The following is a 17,232-nucleotide window of genomic DNA, read 5'->3' on the forward strand; positions in this document are numbered from 1 at the left end:
GAGAAGGTATGGTGAGATTCGAAATGGTCGGTAATCTATTTATTGACTTGGCTTTCGAAGACCTTAGAAAGGCAGGGTAGGATAGATATAGGTCTGTAGCAGTTTGGGTCAAGAGTGTCCCCCCCTTTGAAGAGGGGGGTGACCGCAGCTGCTTTCCAATCTTTGGGAATCTCAGACGACACGAAAGAGAGTTTGAACAGGCTAGTAATAGGGGTGGCAACAATTTCAGCAGATCATTTTAGAAAGAAGGGGTCCAGATTGTCTAGCCCGGCTGATTTGTAGGGGTCCAGATTTTGCAGCTCTTTCAGAACATCAGCTGACTGGATTTGGGAGAAGGAGAAATGGGGAAGGCTTGGGCGAGTTGCTGTGGGGGGTGCAGTGTTGTTGACCGGGGTAGGAGTAGCCAGGTGGAAAGCATGGCCAGCCGTAGAAAAATGCTTATTGAAATTCTCAATTATAGTGGATTTATCAGTGGTGACAGTATTTCCTATATTCAGTGCAGTGGGCAGCTGGGAGGAGGTGTTCTTATTCTCCATGGACTTTACAGTGTCCCAGAACTGTTTTGAGTTAGTGTTGCATTTTTGAATGGGATGGTGAAGAAAGCACTCTGAAAGAATAACCAGCCATCCTCTACTGGCGGAATGAGGTCAATATCTTTCCAGGATACACGGGCCAGGTCGATTAGAAAGGCCTGCTCGCTGAAGTGTTTTAGGGAGCGCTTGATTGTGATGAGGGGTGGTTGTTTGACCGCGGACCCATTACGGACGCAGGCAATGAGGCAGTGATCGCTGAGATCAGAGGTGTATTTAGAGGGCATTTTTGTCAGGATGATATCCATGAGGTTGCCCGAGTTTACGGATTTGGGATTGTACCTGATAGGTTCCATGATAATTTGGGTGAGATTGAGGGCATCTAGTTTAGATTGTAGGATGGTCGGGGTGTTAAGCATATCCCAGTTTAGGTCACCTAACAGTACAAACTCTGAAGATAAATGGGGGGGCAATTAATTCACATATGATGTCCAGGGCGCAGCTGGGGGTATGTAACAAGCGGCAATAGTGAGAGACTTGTTTCTGGAAAGGTGGATTTTTAAAGTAGAAGATCGAACTGTTTGGGCACAGACCTGGCTAGCATGACAGAACTTTGCAGGCTGTCTCTGCAGTCGATTGCAACTCCACCCCCTTTGGCAGTTCTATCTTGGCAGAAAATGATATAGTTGGGGATGGAAATTTCAGAATTTTTGGTGGCCTTCCTAAGCCAGGATTCAGACACGGCTAGGACATCGGGGTTGGCAGAGTGTGCTAAAGCAACGGGGGGGGGGGGGGAAACTTAGGGAGGAGGCTTCTGATGTTAACATACATGAAACCAAGGCTTTTATGGTTACAGAATTTAACAAATGATAGCGCCTGGGGAATAGAAGTGGAACTAGGGGCTACAGGGCCTGGGTTAACCTCTACAACACCAGAGGAACAGAGGAGGAGTAGGATAAGGGTACGGCTAAAGGCTATCAGAACTAGTTGTCTAGTGCATTGGGGACAGAGAATAAAATGAGCAGATTTCTGGGCGTGGTAGAATCGATTCAAGGCATAATTTCCAGACAAGGGTAGCCAGGAGCACACTCCAACACTCAGACATAATTTTCAAGCAAAGCATGTGTTTTTAGTGAGTCCGCAAGATCAGAGACAGAGATGTCCTGGGATGTTGTCTTGATAAGTGCATGAATTGGACCATTTTCCTGTCAAAATGTAACCAGTGCTTTTGGGTGTCACTGAAAATGTATGGAGTAAAAAGTACATGATTTTCTTTAGTTATGTAGTGAAGTAAAAGTTGGCAAAAATATAAATAGTAAAGTACAAATAACACAAAAAACGACTTAAGTAGTACTTTGAAGTATTTTTACTTAAGTACTTTACACCACTGCTAAAAAGTGTTTGCAAAGTTGATAACGTTATCCATGATGGGATTCGAACACGCATCCTATCGGTTTGCTAGACGTTCGATTTATACAACCACCTATCAATACAACCTACTTCCATTTTATTTTATGTAATGTGGCATACTAATTTGAAAGTCCCGGATTGATGTTTACCATGTTACATCTAATCTGAGACCAGTCTACAACACCATGTAGTCTTCTTTACTAAATGTTCCAGAGCCTTTGGAGCTATGTGTGTGCTCGTCTGTAGCAAGATATGCACTCAAATGTCTACTAGGAAATATATTATATGATCATTCATTCATTCGTTAGCTACAAAGTAGCCCACTTTCCAAGCATACTTCCTCTTAGCTGAACGATGTCATTTCCCGGAAGAGACAGCTAAGATTGGGCCATTCTCTTTAGTGTTTGCCTTGTATGCCTTTCCCCCACCACTTCACTACCAACATTTTGATCCAAAATCACACGGGAAACCCTACACAGTTGGAGCAAAAACAAACCAATACAACACTAAAGTAACGTATCCAATGGAGTAACCAAAAACTGGACAGAAAGATAACGAGGTGAGGTTGTATTAGATGCCTCTTGACTAGCTAACTTTAGCTAGTTTGCTTTTAGCTAGCGTCTCGAGCTACCTGACTCGACATCCATGATCCATCAATTCCTGCAGGAGTTCGATAAGCGAATTGCTTCAGATTTATGCCGGATTCATACCCGTTTATTGCGCAATATATAGCAAATGAATGTTTTAGAAAAATATTTAAAATGCTAATAAACGTGACATGAGTGTCAAATGTGTTGACGTCGACCAGATAATTAGATTGTTAGCTAGCCAGATACTTTGGCTAGGCTAACTAGCTAGCTACCGCCGGTACTTGGACTTGACAAGCGTGCAAACAAACGGCACAACTGCAATAACTTGTCTAGCAAGACCGGATCAATCAAGGACACTTGACAACGTTTTGCAGAAACAAAAAATACATCTAACGTTAGTATGTAAGGTTCGTATATGAAATTAACATGAACTAGTTCAGCTGGATAGCCAGACCGCTAGTTGGCTGGCTAGCAGAACACACCTTACAAAGATCATCCAAACGACTTTCTCTTATAAACGTGTCCTCTCAGCAAGTTGGGCATTAAGTTCTACTGTCTGTAGAGAATTGTTGATTGTCACAACAGACAGATGATGTCTAAGTTACTAGTTATTGTATTGCAGGGAAACAGATTAAATAGCTTACGGTTTATTGGATTTATTGCGGCCCATTCATTCTAGTTTTATGATGCAAAATTACTGCACCGGTATGACATTTCCATGTATGGTTGTTATTAGGTGATACAAATTAATGAATCTGTATTGTTGTTGCTGTCAGTGCTGGGTCTACAAAGGCAGCTGAAGGCCAGTTGTGCAAGGCACTGACTGTTTTTTGTTGTTGTGGTCATGCAAATGTGGCACCATCTTGTAACCTTAAATTGCAGGGAACAAGCTACCCCTCTAAGTCTAAGCCATTGTCTTTGTTATCCTCTTTTCAGGCGGAGCTTTGCAGTCATTTACCTCAATCAAATAAACCTTAAACATCTATCGCTGCAGTACTGAAGAGTTCCCACCTCGACTTAACCTACCTACCGCCTGACTCCACCAAACCCAACTGGCCAGTATGTCCCAGTTCCAGTGTCCGGGTAACCTTATGTCGAGCCCTGCTGCCAGCCCCATGCAGCAGCTGTCTCAGCCCCAGCCAGGGTACAGTATCCCCTGTGCCTCGGGCCCCCTGCCCTCCGAGAGCGCCAGTCACCCGCTCCTGAGCTCAGCCCTGCCCTCGGGCTCAGCCACTCCATTCAGCCCCACCTCCACAGGTCTGTCGGTGTGCGTGCATTGTGTGTGTGCTCCAAAGCTTTCTTTCTGTGCCTCTCTCAATGGACAATCTAATTTTGTTAATTTGTTTTTAGTATCTAACATGGCAAACCCTAAAGAGAAGACCCCCATGTGTCTGGTGAATGAGTTAGCCCGTTTCAATAAGATCCAGCCTGAGTATAAGCTGCTCTGTGAGCAAGGACCAGCTCATTCCAAGGTAACTCAACAACCCAACCACTGACACTCACTAGCAAACATGGGTCATGTTCATTAGGCTACACTCACTGTAGCAAAGGGATTTGCAACTGAAAACAAAAGTACATGTTTCTTGTTGGACATGTTTAATTTCAGATAGTACCTTGTAATTTCTGGCCTTTTTCTGCCTACTGGACATGACCCTAGGAGATCAGTAATCACTGTGCTTTTTAATGTCTACCTCCCTGCTCTTAAATACTTGTTAATTTCAATAACAGATATATCCCTCTCTCTACTTCTATCTGTTCTGTCTCTTTCCTTCCTCCCCCAGATCTTCTCAGTGCGGTTATCACTGGGGGATCAGCACTGGGAGGCAGAGGGGACCAGTATAAAGAAGGCCCAGCACTCTGCAGCTGCCACAGCCTTGGCCCAGACAACACTGCCCAAACCTAGCATGAGGAACAACCCCCGCAACAACACAGGCAAGAACCCAGCACACCTGGCCCTGTGTGTGTGCTTATTTCTGAGAGGCTCTCAGGTCATCAGTTGCTGTATCATGAAAGTGTCATGATTGGGGAAACATTGATAGTCAGTGGCGTTAAGTAGTCTACATTCAAAAGAGTTTGATCACCAGGTGTATTAAAGTTTTGGTCCCTGTTGTTCTGTAATGTTTGTTTTCTGTTTTTCTGTGTGTGTGTGTGTGTGTGTGTCCTACCACAGTAGATTGCATGACGCACACGGTGGAGCTGAATGCCTTCTGTATGAAGCTAGGGGTGAAGCCTATGTACAAGCCCATAGACCCCTACCCTGGGATGAGACCATCCAACTTCAACTACAACATCAGGGCCCCGGGGCCTTACCAACGCTCCATGCAACAGTATGTCCACTCTGGGGTGGGGGGTGTCATCTCAGTAAAAGCTATACCTGAGCGTATCCTGTCTTCTCTGTGTGGTCAGGTACTACTACCCGTTTCCCCCGGTGGGGCCGGTGTTGTACCACATGGAGCTGAACATCGGGGGCCAGCAGTTCCACGGGAAGGGGCGCACGCGGCAGCTTGCCAAACATGACGCCGCTGCCAAGGCACTGAAGACTCTACAGAAAGAGCCCATACTGCTGCAGCAGCTGCCTGAGGTCAGAGCGGCCTGGGGTCAGAGCGGCCTGGGGTCAGAGCGGCATGGGGTCAGAGCGGCCTGGGGTCAGAGCGGCCTGGGGTCAGAGCGGCCTGGGGTCAGAGCGGCCTGGGGTCAGAGCGGCCTGGGGTCAGAGCTAGGGTTGGAATATTCTGGTAACTTTTCCAAAGTTCCAGGGTTTTTCCAGAAATCCTGGTTGGAAGAGTCCCATTTCTAGGATTCCTTCCTTGCTTATTCCCTTCTGATTTCGTGAATCCTCCCAACAGGAATTTTTGGGAAAATTGGGTGGAACTTTGGGAAAATGTACTGTATTTTACCCATAAGGCAACACCTGCTACATGGATCACTACACCTGTCTGCTTCACAACGTGAAGGAAGGGCACATATGTGACTCAATACTGCCACACAAAGCAACTCTGCTGTAAGACAAATGTTTTGACACAAACTTTGTTGATTTCAGACGAATGGAGAAGACACAGAGAACTTCAATAAATCAGAAATCAGCCAGGTGTTTGAGATCGCACTGAAGAGGAACATGCCTGTCAACTTTGAGGTAGTTAGGCTATAGTCCTGCATTGGCTTAACAGTCATTTAGATTGATCAAGTCCAGTTTGAACAAATCATTTGTCCTCTCAATGACCTACCTTTCCATTGATACGCCTATTTCTAATTTGTTTTGTCTTTAACGTCGTTCCTCCTCCGACCCACAGGTTCTGAAGGAGGCAGGCCCGCCTCACATGAAGAGCTTCATGGTGTGTGTGGCGGTGGGCGAGTTCTGTGGCGAGGGCGAGGGCAAGAGTAAGAAGATCGCTAAGAAGCTGGCAGCTACAGCCGTGCTGGAGGAACTGAGGAGACTGCCCCAGCTGTCCCCCAGCGTGGAGAAGATTCAGCCAGCACGCATTAAGAAGAAAACCAAGTCCATTATTAAGGTGAAAGGACCAGGGGGATTAGGTCAGGGAGTGTAGAGCAGTAAAGCATCTTTGTTATCCCAGATGGTAAATTTGCTAGCTAACAGTGAGTAAAGGTACTGTACGTCATAAAAAAAAGAACAAGTGCTTCTAAGATATTCATTTTTAAAGGGACGTGCAACAGGAGGGAAAGGAGGGTTAATGAGGAAAGCTTTTGTAGAGTTGGAAAATTGTTTCTAAGGAATCTTTGTTCTTGTGTGTAATGCGAAATATCCCTCTTTCTCGCGCTCTCTTCCCCCAGCTGCAGACCAGTCCAGAGTATGGGCAGGGCATGAACCCCATCAGCAGACTGGCTCAGATCCAGCAGGCTAAGAAAGAGAAGGAGCCAGAGTACAGCATGATGACGGAGAGGGGGCTGCCCAGACGCAGGGAGTTCGTCATGCAGGTAAAACAGGAGGCTCAAATAGCCTAGCCTGCTCTCTCCAAATCAACCCCACAGTGCCTATTCTCTAGGCCTAGAGCACTTGTGGAGGTCTGAGGGGATTGGACAGGTGTGAACAAATATGGCAAACAAGACACCAATCCTATCAGAGGGCAATTTAGCGCCATATTGCGTATGTCTATCTAGGCTTGGGGGCCAATTTTTATTTTCATTCTGACCTGTTTTGTGGTCATTAGGTGACTGTGTGTGGCCATTGTGCGGAGGGCTTAGGCCCCAGTAAGAAGGTAGCGAAGAGGAACGCAGCAGAGAAGATGCTTGAGCTTCTAGGTTTCAAAGTGCCTCCGCCTCAGCCCCACAAACCTGCGCTCAAAACGGACGAAAAGGTACAGTATGTCCCCAAGAGCCACCGGAGGCATACCAGCCAGGCAACTGGTTTAGTTAGAGCCTACTCATGTGCTCATCTAGCCAGCAGTACACAGCAGAGTAGTTTGTGTTGACTTGAATGACCGTTGAGCAGCCAACTGACGTGTGCTTTTTCTGTTGATCATGTAACCCAAGGTCCTGCAGAAGAAAAATGGAGACGGGAGGAAAGTGACCTTCTTCGAGCCGGGCTCTGTAGAAGAGAGCCAGTCGCTGGGTGAGTTGTTCAGGTGCAGGGTTGGAACTACACATGCTTTGATATGTTCTCAGATTTATGTAGTAGACTTTGCTTTTGGATTTGCCTTACTTGACTTAAACCCTTTTATCTCTTTATGGAGCATAGGTCATTCACAATCTTCTTCCAGCGTGCTTGGTGTTGTGCGGGACGACAGATTTAGGATTTTTTTTTAAATCCGGGAAGCTTTTACATGGGTGTTCCGTTCTCCTTCCCAGTGTTTTACATGTCTGTCTCTCTGTCGCCCCCTATCTCTCAGGCTCCAAGGCAGAGAACTACCGCCAGCCCTACCTCAGCCACCAGCAGCTCCCAGCAGGCATCCTGCCCATGGTGGCAGAGGTGGCCCAGGCTATAGGGGCCAGCCCCAGTCTGGGGCACCAGAACAAGGGTTACGGCCCCCGGACCAACCCTGCCAAGGTGTGTGTGTGTGTGTGTGTCAGTGTCTAGTGTGCGTTTTAGTTATCGACATTATCCTTGATGTTATTTTAGTTCGGGTTTCCTTTGTATATATATTTTTAGTCCTTTGATGTTCTGTTTTATGTAAATGTGTCTTGGTATAAAGATATGCAGTATGCAAATAAACATTATTATTGCTAAAGCTGCAGTAGAACTTTTTGGGCAACCTGACCAAATTCACATATAAATGAGTTATAGATCTGTCATTCTTATTGACAGCAAGTGTAAAAAGCAATAGATCTGTTCTATGTTCTCTTTTTCTCTATGTCCTGTTAAGTTTAGTTTTTGCGTCTTTTACTTTTGGCTTCAAACAGCTGAAAATACAATGTTTTTGGTTATTTAAAATATATTTCACAGCAGTTTTGATGGTACAATGATTCTCTACACTTGCTTGTTTTGAAAGTAGTAGGCATACTATTAGAATTTTAGCAAGCAGAAAATGGTGGAGAGATCTCTGCTTATCGCACCTTTTTAATGGTATTATATTAAGGCCACCCTGACGGCCATGATCGCCAACGAGCTGCTGTACGGTGGTACCTCCCTGACCGCCGATACCATCCTGAAGAGTCAGAACAGTATGGCTCATCTAGTACCTCACGGACCCCTGACCAGACCCTCCGAACAGCTCAGCTACCTAGCCAACGTACAAGGTCTACAGGTAAACAGACGCAGAGGCGTGCAAGCATGTGCGGACAAACGCACTCAGACACAACTTTTTATTCATGTATTTTGGAGTGTTAGTATTAAAAAACCCTTTTTTTCTTTGCAGGTGGATTACAAAGATTTCCCCAAAAACAACAAGAATGAATTTGTATCGCTGATCAACTGCTCCTCCCAGCCGCCTCTTATCAGCCACGGCATTGGCAAGGACGTGGAGTCCTGTCACGACATGGTGAGATGCTCTGATGGTTAGACCAGAATCTTGTCCATTAGGACACACCGTAGCTAAACATTTTCATAGATTGGGGGGGCATATTGGACATGTTCAGAATATACTTCCCTTTTTTACTTGTACCCTCTGAACACGACCCGGATGCTTTAAATCAGATATATATTGGCACAAGCACTAGGGAAATTATGATATAGGCTATATCTAATGTTCCAATCCGGTCCACAGGCGGCCTTGAGTATCCTGAAATTACTGTCAGAGCTGGACCAGCAGCAGCACCAGCAGCAGACCAATGACAGGACAGGGAGCGGACCAACCTCTGGGTAAGACCACGCGTCTGATGGGTCAGATGTGGACCAGTACGAGAACACTATTACGGTTGAATAATACATTTTTTTTCATAGGGTTGCAAATCTGGAAACCTTTAAAGTTTTTCAGAAATCCTTGTTTCCCTCCAACCGGAGAATTTTGTCTGTATGACTTGGTAATGCTGATCTGTCTTGTGTTGCTTCTGTAGGTGTGGCAAACAGGACATGGACGGCTGCGACTCTCTCATCATCAAACAGGCTAACTCAAGCAACTTGGGACAACAGACTCTGGATGGCACTGTGTAGACAGACGTACACCATTGGTTGTTTGCAAGAAGCACTAAAAGAAAACTCTGACACTGTGTTGTGATAGGCTGTTTTAGAATTCTACAGGAAGCTCAGGGCAACTGTAGGCTCTAAAGCATCACAAGTGTTTATATTAAATGTTCTGAAATGTTAACAGTTAAACAAGATTAATAGAAGAAATTGTTTTAATTTAATTTCCTCCTTAATGTTGTTTAATTGTACACATTTATGATTTTGTTTTGTTGCTTAGTAGAAAAATGTAGCTGCATCGTATCCGATATAATGGCAGTCCGCTCTGTTGAGATGGAATGGGATAATGTTAACTGTGAAAAGAAGCTTTGTTTTTGAGTAGAAGCGTTTTCTCTCTTTTTTTCCCCTTTAATGTTAACAACTTTCTTTCTCTCATTTTTAAATGTTTTATTGTTCTTTAACCCGGTGGCCTGAAATTCTTGGCGGGTTGTTCACAAACGTGGCTTCAAAAACATTTTTGAAATATTTCAAATATTTTCAGCGTTTGCTTTAGTCTGACTGGCGTGCCAGATGGACTGGTTTGCAGTTTTGCCACTATTCCATTGGTTCCATTGTGCCAGGCAAGCTCAATCAATCCCAGCTAAAGTATTTGTAATGATTTCAAATGGCTTTTGAACCCAGGTCTACAATAGTTGTTACAATAGTGTTTACTTGTGAAGTATGTTACCCCATAGAAGGATAGGATGCAGCTAGCAAACCACTGTTGATTTTCCTAGAGTGCTTTATAACAACAACCACCACAAGTGAACAGTGCTTATTTACATTACCATGTAGGACTGGGAAGGTTTTGAGACTAATTGTAGCGTTCGTGCGTGTGATGTTGTCTATCCCCACTGAAAGATGGCGGGGCAGTATAAGTCTGTGTTGTCCCCCCTCGGTGTCAAACCACCTCTCTGCTCCCCATGGAATGTAAGTAAAACTTGTGTGCTGTAAAGCACAAAACCATCAGTTTTTATTTTTGATTTTTTTTGTTCATCTTGTGCACATGTGTTCCAAGAGAAAATGGTATGAGGATAGAGGAAGGTAGATACTTTTTTGTTTGTTGTACTCTCTCGACAGACGTGTGTGTTTCTGGTAAAGCATGTCTAGCCCTATAGGGCTGTGATGTCAGTGACGGAAAAACAAACCCAGTCACGCAGTGGTTTTACTGTGACAGCAGTGGATGTTTAAGCCAAACAAACGGCTGACTTATTATTATTATTGACCTGTCAAACACATGGTACAACCACCCTGTCCTGCAAGACTTCATTGCTGGCCAATGACCATTACTTCCATTCCATCACATGCAATCAGAGGACCACCAATCACAGGTGTCACACATATAACCGTTTCACACTATTGTGCAGACTCAAGACATACTGTGCTGGCTCAGATGTTTCTTTTCACATTGTCCTCCGGGGTTGCTTAAAGCGAGCTGAACAGGACCGATGGCGTCAGCCTGCTTTTAAACCAGTCAAGGGGAATGGTTGGCGATGCCCTTAAACCACCTGGGAATAACTAAGTGTTACAAAAGCAGACTGACCTTATGTTGGGCCATACTCACAGGAAGGCCAACGGTCACAGTATTACAGTTAGGGTTGGCAGAATAGTTTGGGAGAAGAAAGTGTGGCCATTTTATTTCTCCATTATATAGTTGTTATCCCATTAAGTATTTGTCTATATCCACTCAAGGTTTGTTCCCCGGACACAGTTTAAGCTTCTTCCTGGAATTTAAAAAACATGCTCAATGGAGAATTTTAGTCCAGGACTAGGATTAATATGTGTGTGAAACTGGCCCTTAGATTTAATCTGTAGAGACTGAATTGAAAGGGAGAGTTAGTTAGCGGCAATCAGGGTAGGTCCTCCATTGGTCAGCTTGTTCTTCTTGCTCTTAATGAAGGGGTGCATGCATTTGTCTGACCCCATGAACCGATGGGTCACCATGGCAACAGTGCAGGAAGAGGAAGTGTGCAGTATCATGCCACACTACGTTTGATGTGAAGTTGGTAACATGAGCGCACTCTCGCTTTATTAGCTGGGTGCTCTGCCATATATGACAATAACTTAAAATGAAATCTCAAATAAAAAAACACTGAAATGGTGGCACTCCAAAATCAAAAAAGAAAAACACGTCACCTCATTTCAGCTTTGTATTTTGGGGCTGGCAGGCTAACGCGTTTTGGCAGTTATGCCTTCATCAGAGCACCTGAGCGTGCTGCTGGTGAAAAATCAGCTTTCTGCTCTGGGGATCAATCAATGGTCCGACCAACTGAATTACGACCTGGCCCAGAAGAGGTTGTGGAGAGACAGATGTCGAGACACTGCACCGCTCCAAGGAGCTGTCGAAGTGAGTGGGTGATCAATAAAGTTTATTCAATCAATATGTGTACTCACACTCGGGAGATGACGGGCAGGAAGGTGAGGCGTGGGATGCAGACCAGGGGCTGGTCGATCAGGATGGCGTTCATGGCCTGCTCCACACAGTACTCAGGCTCCAGCGGTGCCAGGAACAGTACTACCTCATCCCTGAGGGATGCAGCAGAGAGCTTAGAGTTTTACAGCATCACATTGTTAAATGTACAACTACAACATTCTGAAACATACTGTAGTAAGCCTATGTTCAGTATCAAATGATGAACCACTACTGTGTACTATTGTATGAAGTAGGCTTACACCTGCAATGTCAGTCTGATTAACCCAAAACAAAGTAGCCCTTATTCCCTCTTTAGTGCCGCCCTTTCTCCAGCCCATACTTTCTCTCACCGGATCTTTCACCCGTCAAACATGCCCCGTGTCTACAATATGGGGACACACAAGAGTGGTCTTGACTCCATCAAATTCCTCAGTCAGCAACTTGTGGGCCAGGGACTCGTGGAAGCCCACCGCCGCAAACTTACTGGCGCAATAATCCTGGTTAGAACAGAAACACCACTGAGACGTCAGGGCCCATGTTCATTAAGTCTCAGAGGAAGAGTGCTGATCTAGGATCAGGTCCATCCTGTCCATGTAATCTTATTCAGTATGATCTAAAAGGTTGCATATCAGGGACTCGACTCTGAGATGCTGTGTGAATATGGGTCCAGAACACATTTAGAACATCACAGTAGGCTACGTTACAGAGGCTAAGATACTCTACACTTTACCATAGGCTACCCTTTGACCTACAATATGTCACTACACCGTACCAACTGTAGTAATACCATTCTTAGGTAAATAATATTTATGGTAATAATATTCTCTCTTAGGTGATGTGTCCTCCCTGGTTCTCCACACAGGTAGTGCCGAAGAGACCCGGGATGCTTGCGACAGTGATGATGTGTCCATGGCTCTGCTCTTTCATCTGGGGAATGAAGGCCTTTGTCATCTGTGACACACACATACAGTGAAGAAAACAATATGACAACAATAACGTCTAATGTAACTGGCCCCTCTAACAGTACAACTGGCCCCAGCTTGCCCCCCCCCCCCCCCCCAGTTGAAATGGTCTAGAACCGCCACTGCTTGTACACACACAGACAGGCAGGCGCACACAGGCACGCAAGAACACACAGAGAGACAAACACACGCAGGCATGCAGGGACACAACCAGATGGACAAACACACACACACAAACAAAAGAGACTTTTATTCGATGAACACAATTACTGACTATCAGGAGTCGCAATAATGAGATTAATATCGAAATAGTCCATGAACATTTTGAATGAGCAAAATGAGGCAGTATTATTGTACTGCAGTTCTGATTGGAGTTCTGCCTCGCTAAGCTTCTTAAAAAAAGTTGCTTAATGTGAAGCAGGCTTACTGTTCCCCACTGTAAGAGGATCAGGGAGGAAATCCCCTAGCCATTTAATTGGCTGTGTGTGTGTGTCACATTAATAGGGTCACTGTATGGGGTGTTGTCGCTCAGCTAAGGGGATAAAAACTTATTAAAGTTGTACATTTCACACGTGTCATGTGGCGCATTAAGAACAATAAACTGCACTGTATACGTCCGACTATAGCTGAGGTATAGGGAGGGATAAAACGGACGCACACAGGGGTAAAACGGACGCACACAGGGATAAAACGGCTTGAAATGTCTCTTTCGCAACGCAAAGATTTAAGAGTAAACCTAAACCCTTCATATTTTCCGAGTTATAGTCTGATAGTCTGTTTTCACATACCAGTAGGTTTGTCTTCTTCATGTTTCCCATATAGCCCTTGTAACACTATGGCTGTATTTGCACAGGCAGCCCAATTCTGACATTTTTCCCAATTATTGGAAAAATATCTGAAATATCTGATTGGTCAAAAGACCAATTAGTGGAAAAATATCAGAATTGGGTTGCCTGTGTAAATGCAGTCTGTAGGATCCTGCTCTGAGAAACATTTGTACATAAAACCTATTACTATTACTAACCTATAACCTATTACTAACTTGACATTGCATATCAAACTTGTGCAAAATGATGCTATTTGCTGGTGATGGGAGCTTGTATATTTATAGATTCCAATAATCCGTCTGATTATCATCAATAACAATCAATCATGGAAACCTCAAGCCCACATCCTAAATCCTGACTGATAACAGAACTATATGGTACTATATAGACAGAATTGAACTTTCATCATCCCTACAGTGTATCACAGGGTGATTAGTCTCTTGTGACAGACTGTTAAGATGTACAGTATGTCAAATGTCAAGTAGCTAGCCAGCAAACACCAGATTTGGTTCTGGGTTCTGAGACTACAGTTGGATGATAGCCGCATGCCACCCTCTCCCTAAACCAGCTGATAAGAGTCCCAAGGCCCCGTTCTATAAAGTGTTATCTGGCTCACAGAGTAACAACGGTAGCAGCAGCAGTCTTACCCAGAAGAGGGCGTGACAGTTGACCTTCATGGTCCTCTCCACCAGCTAATCCTGACAGTCCATCAGCCGTTCTCTGGCAACCACCCCGGCGTTGTTCACCAGCATGGTGACATTACGGCCCAGGTCCGTCCGCACCTCGTCTGCCGTGCGGTACACCTCCACCCGGTTGGTCACGTCCACCCTGTAGGGCTGCGCCTTGCCCCCCGCCTCCCTCACTAACCTGACAGTCTCCTCGTTGTCGTTAGTGTCGACGTCCCATAGCACCACCTCTGCCCCGTGTTTGGTGAACTCCAGGGCGAAGAGACGTCCCAAGGCGCCCCCTCACCCTGACCCCGTGCTTCTACACCTGCATTGCTTGCTGTTTGGGGTTTTAGGCTGGGTTTCTGTACAGCACTTTGAGATATCAGCTGATGTACGAAAGGCTATATAAATAAATTTGATTTTGATTTGATTTGATGAGGACAAGCTCAGCCGTCGATGGGCATAGTGAGCGGCCGGAAGACGATCCGCACGAATCCACGCAGGATAAAGTAGATCACATCCCGGAGCATCATCTGGAGGTACATCAGAAAGATGATCTTCTCTGGTGGTCCTGGGGGTTTGATGTCCTTACTGTACAGAGTTGTGTGTTATGTTCAAGTGTGAAAGCAGCTAGCTAAGGTCTGTTGTGCTCAGATGCAAGGACTTTGTTCTGAACTGTCTCGTTAAATAAAAGGTAGAATATAAAAGTGTATCTGAGAGTCTACGGAGTGTTCTAACTGAGAACGCTAAAGGTGCAGACAGCCAAACTGGCGCATGTTACCCTCCCTCTGCTCTACTCTGTGACTCCGGCCTGCCTTCTCACTTTATTTAACCACTCCTTCAGGATTAGGTTAAAAGGAATTATAAATTGGGTGATTCGAGCCCTGAATGCTGATTGGCTGAGAGCCGTGGTAAATCAGACGGTACACCACGCGTTAGACAAAATAGTTATTTTTACTTCTCTAATTACATTGGTAACCAGTTTATAATAGTAATAAGGCACCTCAGGGGTTTGTGGTATATGGCCAATATACAACGGCTAAAGGCTGTATATTCAGCACTCCGCGTTGGGTCGTGCTTATGAACAGCCCTTTGCTGTGGTATATTGGCAATATACCACACCCCCTCGGGCCTTTATGCGTAAATACCTCCTTGAGCCCCCTATAAAAAAACATGTTTGTTGAGAGGGACACCATGTACTGCATATTAATTATTACTTTAGAAAATTGGGATGAGGAATTCTCAGCCCAATTTTCTTATGTGCAAATAAGAAACACGTTTATTTCACCAGGCAGTTAAGAACAATTTTTTTTTAAATGACGGTACCAACACTATTGATTTTGTCAATAAGAAATAATTCAAATAGATATCTGCCATTATGTCTAATAGTTTTATGATGCTTACAGTATCAACATGCACATACACTTTCAACCCCATTTGACCCTATCGTCACACACACTTGCAAGATATGATAGCAAATAGCAGGCTTACTGGACTCGTTCAAGGTTATAGATTAAAAAAAATATTCTCAACTTATTCTCAACTATTTCTCTTCTCACGGTGTTGAGTACTGCAGTATTAGTGTTGAGTACTGTAGTCACTAGCCAGAATGTATGAAATGTGAATGTCATAAGAAGATTATGCATACATGAACTGTAAACCTTATTATAGATACTTACATCCTGTCTGCTTACATATGTTTCTAGAAAGTTCCTGCATTGTTTAGGTGAACACTACCTCCCTTGTTTAACCTTAAATCTCCTAAGCATCTAACATGAAGTTAAGGTTACAGACACGCGTCGACTGACTGAACAAATGGAAATACAAGACACAAACGCAATCACGTGAATCAGGGTTGGGCAATCTGAATGTAAAGACTGAAGGTTATTTAAGGTAATTACTTTGCAGAGGGTTATGGGAGGGGAACCAGCCTGGCGGACGCGACCCACATGACTACACAGTGAAGAGTAAGAGCTGGTGTCAGCCAGACTATTCATCAAGGTGTGGTTGAACAAAAGCGAAGGATCATGTCTGAAGTAAACACCTTGAACGACAACTGGCTGGCCCAGTCAGAGAAATAATCATTAACAGACACGGGCCTTCGCTTACAGTACTGGAACCAGGTCAACTTTATATGAAACTACAGATTGGCTGGTGTGGCCTGACATCTGTTGGGATAGACTTGAAAACGATGCAAATAACTTATCAAAGCCTCCATTTGCCATAGGTCTAAATCTTGGCTTGTAAATCAGGTGATTTAAATCCAAGGCTCAGGCTGCCTTGTTGGCAAGTAGTGCTGCCTGATGGTGTGCCAACCAGCCAAGTCGTCCTCAGGCCAGTGGGATAGCAGGATAGGCCCTAAAGCCTGAGTCAGCGTTTAATCATTACATATTGCTACTTGTGGGGATAATCAAATCAAACCCAGTTTTCCTCAATGCTGTAATCTTGATTTAGGTTTTGTAGTTGATATGTTTTTATATTGTGAGTCAGGATAAGGACTATGATAATACCTTATAAGGCAACATGCTTTTAAGAAGCTGGACTATGTAAACATGAGATAATGTAGTATATTACCTAAAAGGAATAGTCAACATACTTGTCAGTCATTAAATGAGGCGAGAGGTGCCCTTAAAAAGAAACCTCTGATACAAACCGCTGATCAACTTACATAATAAATTTGGGCCCATATTCGTAAAGTATCTCGGAGAAGGAATGCAGATCTAGGATCAGGTCCCCTCTCTTATTCATTATGACATAAAAGGCTAAATTGATCCTAGATTGTGTGGTGGTGGTTTCGGCTGGATGGGTGGTGGCGTCTGATTCACCTCCAGGTGTTAATGGTTAACGAGAGAGATCTGATAAGATGCTCGATACAGAAACATGGAGACAAGAACATAAGTAGTTTGAGAGCGATGGAGGCGGAGTAATTGCAGCTACGCATATTGCTGCCACTCAGAGAGAAGTCAATAGGCCCTATTTAGTGTCCTTTACTGCATCAGGTATCTGTTACAGCATTTTGTTCACGGCTGTACAAGAAAAACATACTCTAAGCCGCTTTCAGATTGTAAACATTATCCAAGTGTTGATCCAAATAACTTACTTGGCTTACTTGTGGTTAATTTAACATGTGCAACTATCTGGAATACAAATCCTTTAACAGGTACCATGTAGAAACGGACCATTGGATGAGTTTACTATGTGCCATGCTTATCTGAAATGGGGGGACTCCCCAAGTAACATTTGATTGGACTATGAATTGTTTCTGTGGATTGTCTATGA

At 44.4% G+C, this 17,232-nt stretch overlaps 2 protein-coding genes across 3 annotated transcripts; one reads left to right on the forward strand and one right to left on the reverse strand.

Annotated features, from left to right (window-relative positions):
* The first annotated feature begins 2,302 nt into the window (after positions 1–2,302).
* Positions 2,303–10,052, forward strand: LOC115142960 (double-stranded RNA-binding protein Staufen homolog 1-like). 2 transcript variants are annotated; one of them, XM_029682869.2, is made up of 16 exons: positions 2,303–2,499; positions 3,467–3,787; positions 3,881–4,002; positions 4,312–4,462; positions 4,701–4,857; positions 4,937–5,111; positions 5,571–5,663; positions 5,821–6,039; positions 6,320–6,463; positions 6,697–6,843; positions 7,019–7,097; positions 7,375–7,532; positions 8,062–8,229; positions 8,341–8,463; positions 8,689–8,783; positions 8,978–10,052. In XM_029682869.2, exons 2-16 carry the CDS (start codon positions 3,592–3,594, stop codon positions 9,072–9,074), a joined length of 2,124 nt encoding a protein of 707 aa, XP_029538729.1. In that variant the 5' UTR covers positions 2,303–2,499; positions 3,467–3,591; the 3' UTR covers positions 9,075–10,052. The 2 variants fall into 2 exon arrangements, with proteins under 2 accessions (XP_029538729.1, XP_029538730.1); XM_029682870.2 differs by having other exon boundaries at positions 4,704–4,857.
* Positions 10,053–10,727: 675 nt separating this feature from the next.
* On the reverse strand, positions 10,728–14,555 carry rdh20 (retinol dehydrogenase 20; the record flags this gene model as incomplete). Its single annotated transcript, XM_065000717.1, is given in 7 exon segments — positions 10,728–11,069; positions 11,480–11,629; positions 11,868–11,995; positions 12,351–12,447; positions 13,933–14,272; positions 14,322–14,325; positions 14,396–14,555. Coding segments are annotated over 7 exon segments (1,029 nt in total), but the record flags the coding sequence as incomplete, so codon positions are not given.
* Positions 14,556–17,232: the final 2,677 nt, after the last annotated feature.

This window comes from Oncorhynchus nerka, linkage group LG15 (genome assembly GCF_034236695.1).
Source record: "Oncorhynchus nerka isolate Pitt River linkage group LG15, Oner_Uvic_2.0, whole genome shotgun sequence".
NCBI classification, from domain to species: Eukaryota; Metazoa; Chordata; class Actinopteri; order Salmoniformes; family Salmonidae; genus Oncorhynchus; species Oncorhynchus nerka.

What these genes read in the sequence shown, in the direction of transcription:
- LOC115142960 (XM_029682869.2), top strand. Translation starts at nt 3,592, where the DNA reads ATGTCCCAGTTCCAGTGTCCGGGTAACCTTATGTCGAGCCCTGCTGCC. An exon ending in AAGGACCAGCTCATTCCAAG is followed by an intron (nt 4,003 to 4,311) that starts GTAACTCAACAA and finishes TTCCTCCCCCAG; the next exon opens with ATCTTCTCAGTGCGGTTATC. An exon ending in ACATGCCTGTCAACTTTGAG is followed by an intron (nt 5,664 to 5,820) that starts GTAGTTAGGCTA and finishes TCCGACCCACAG; the next exon opens with GTTCTGAAGGAGGCAGGCCC.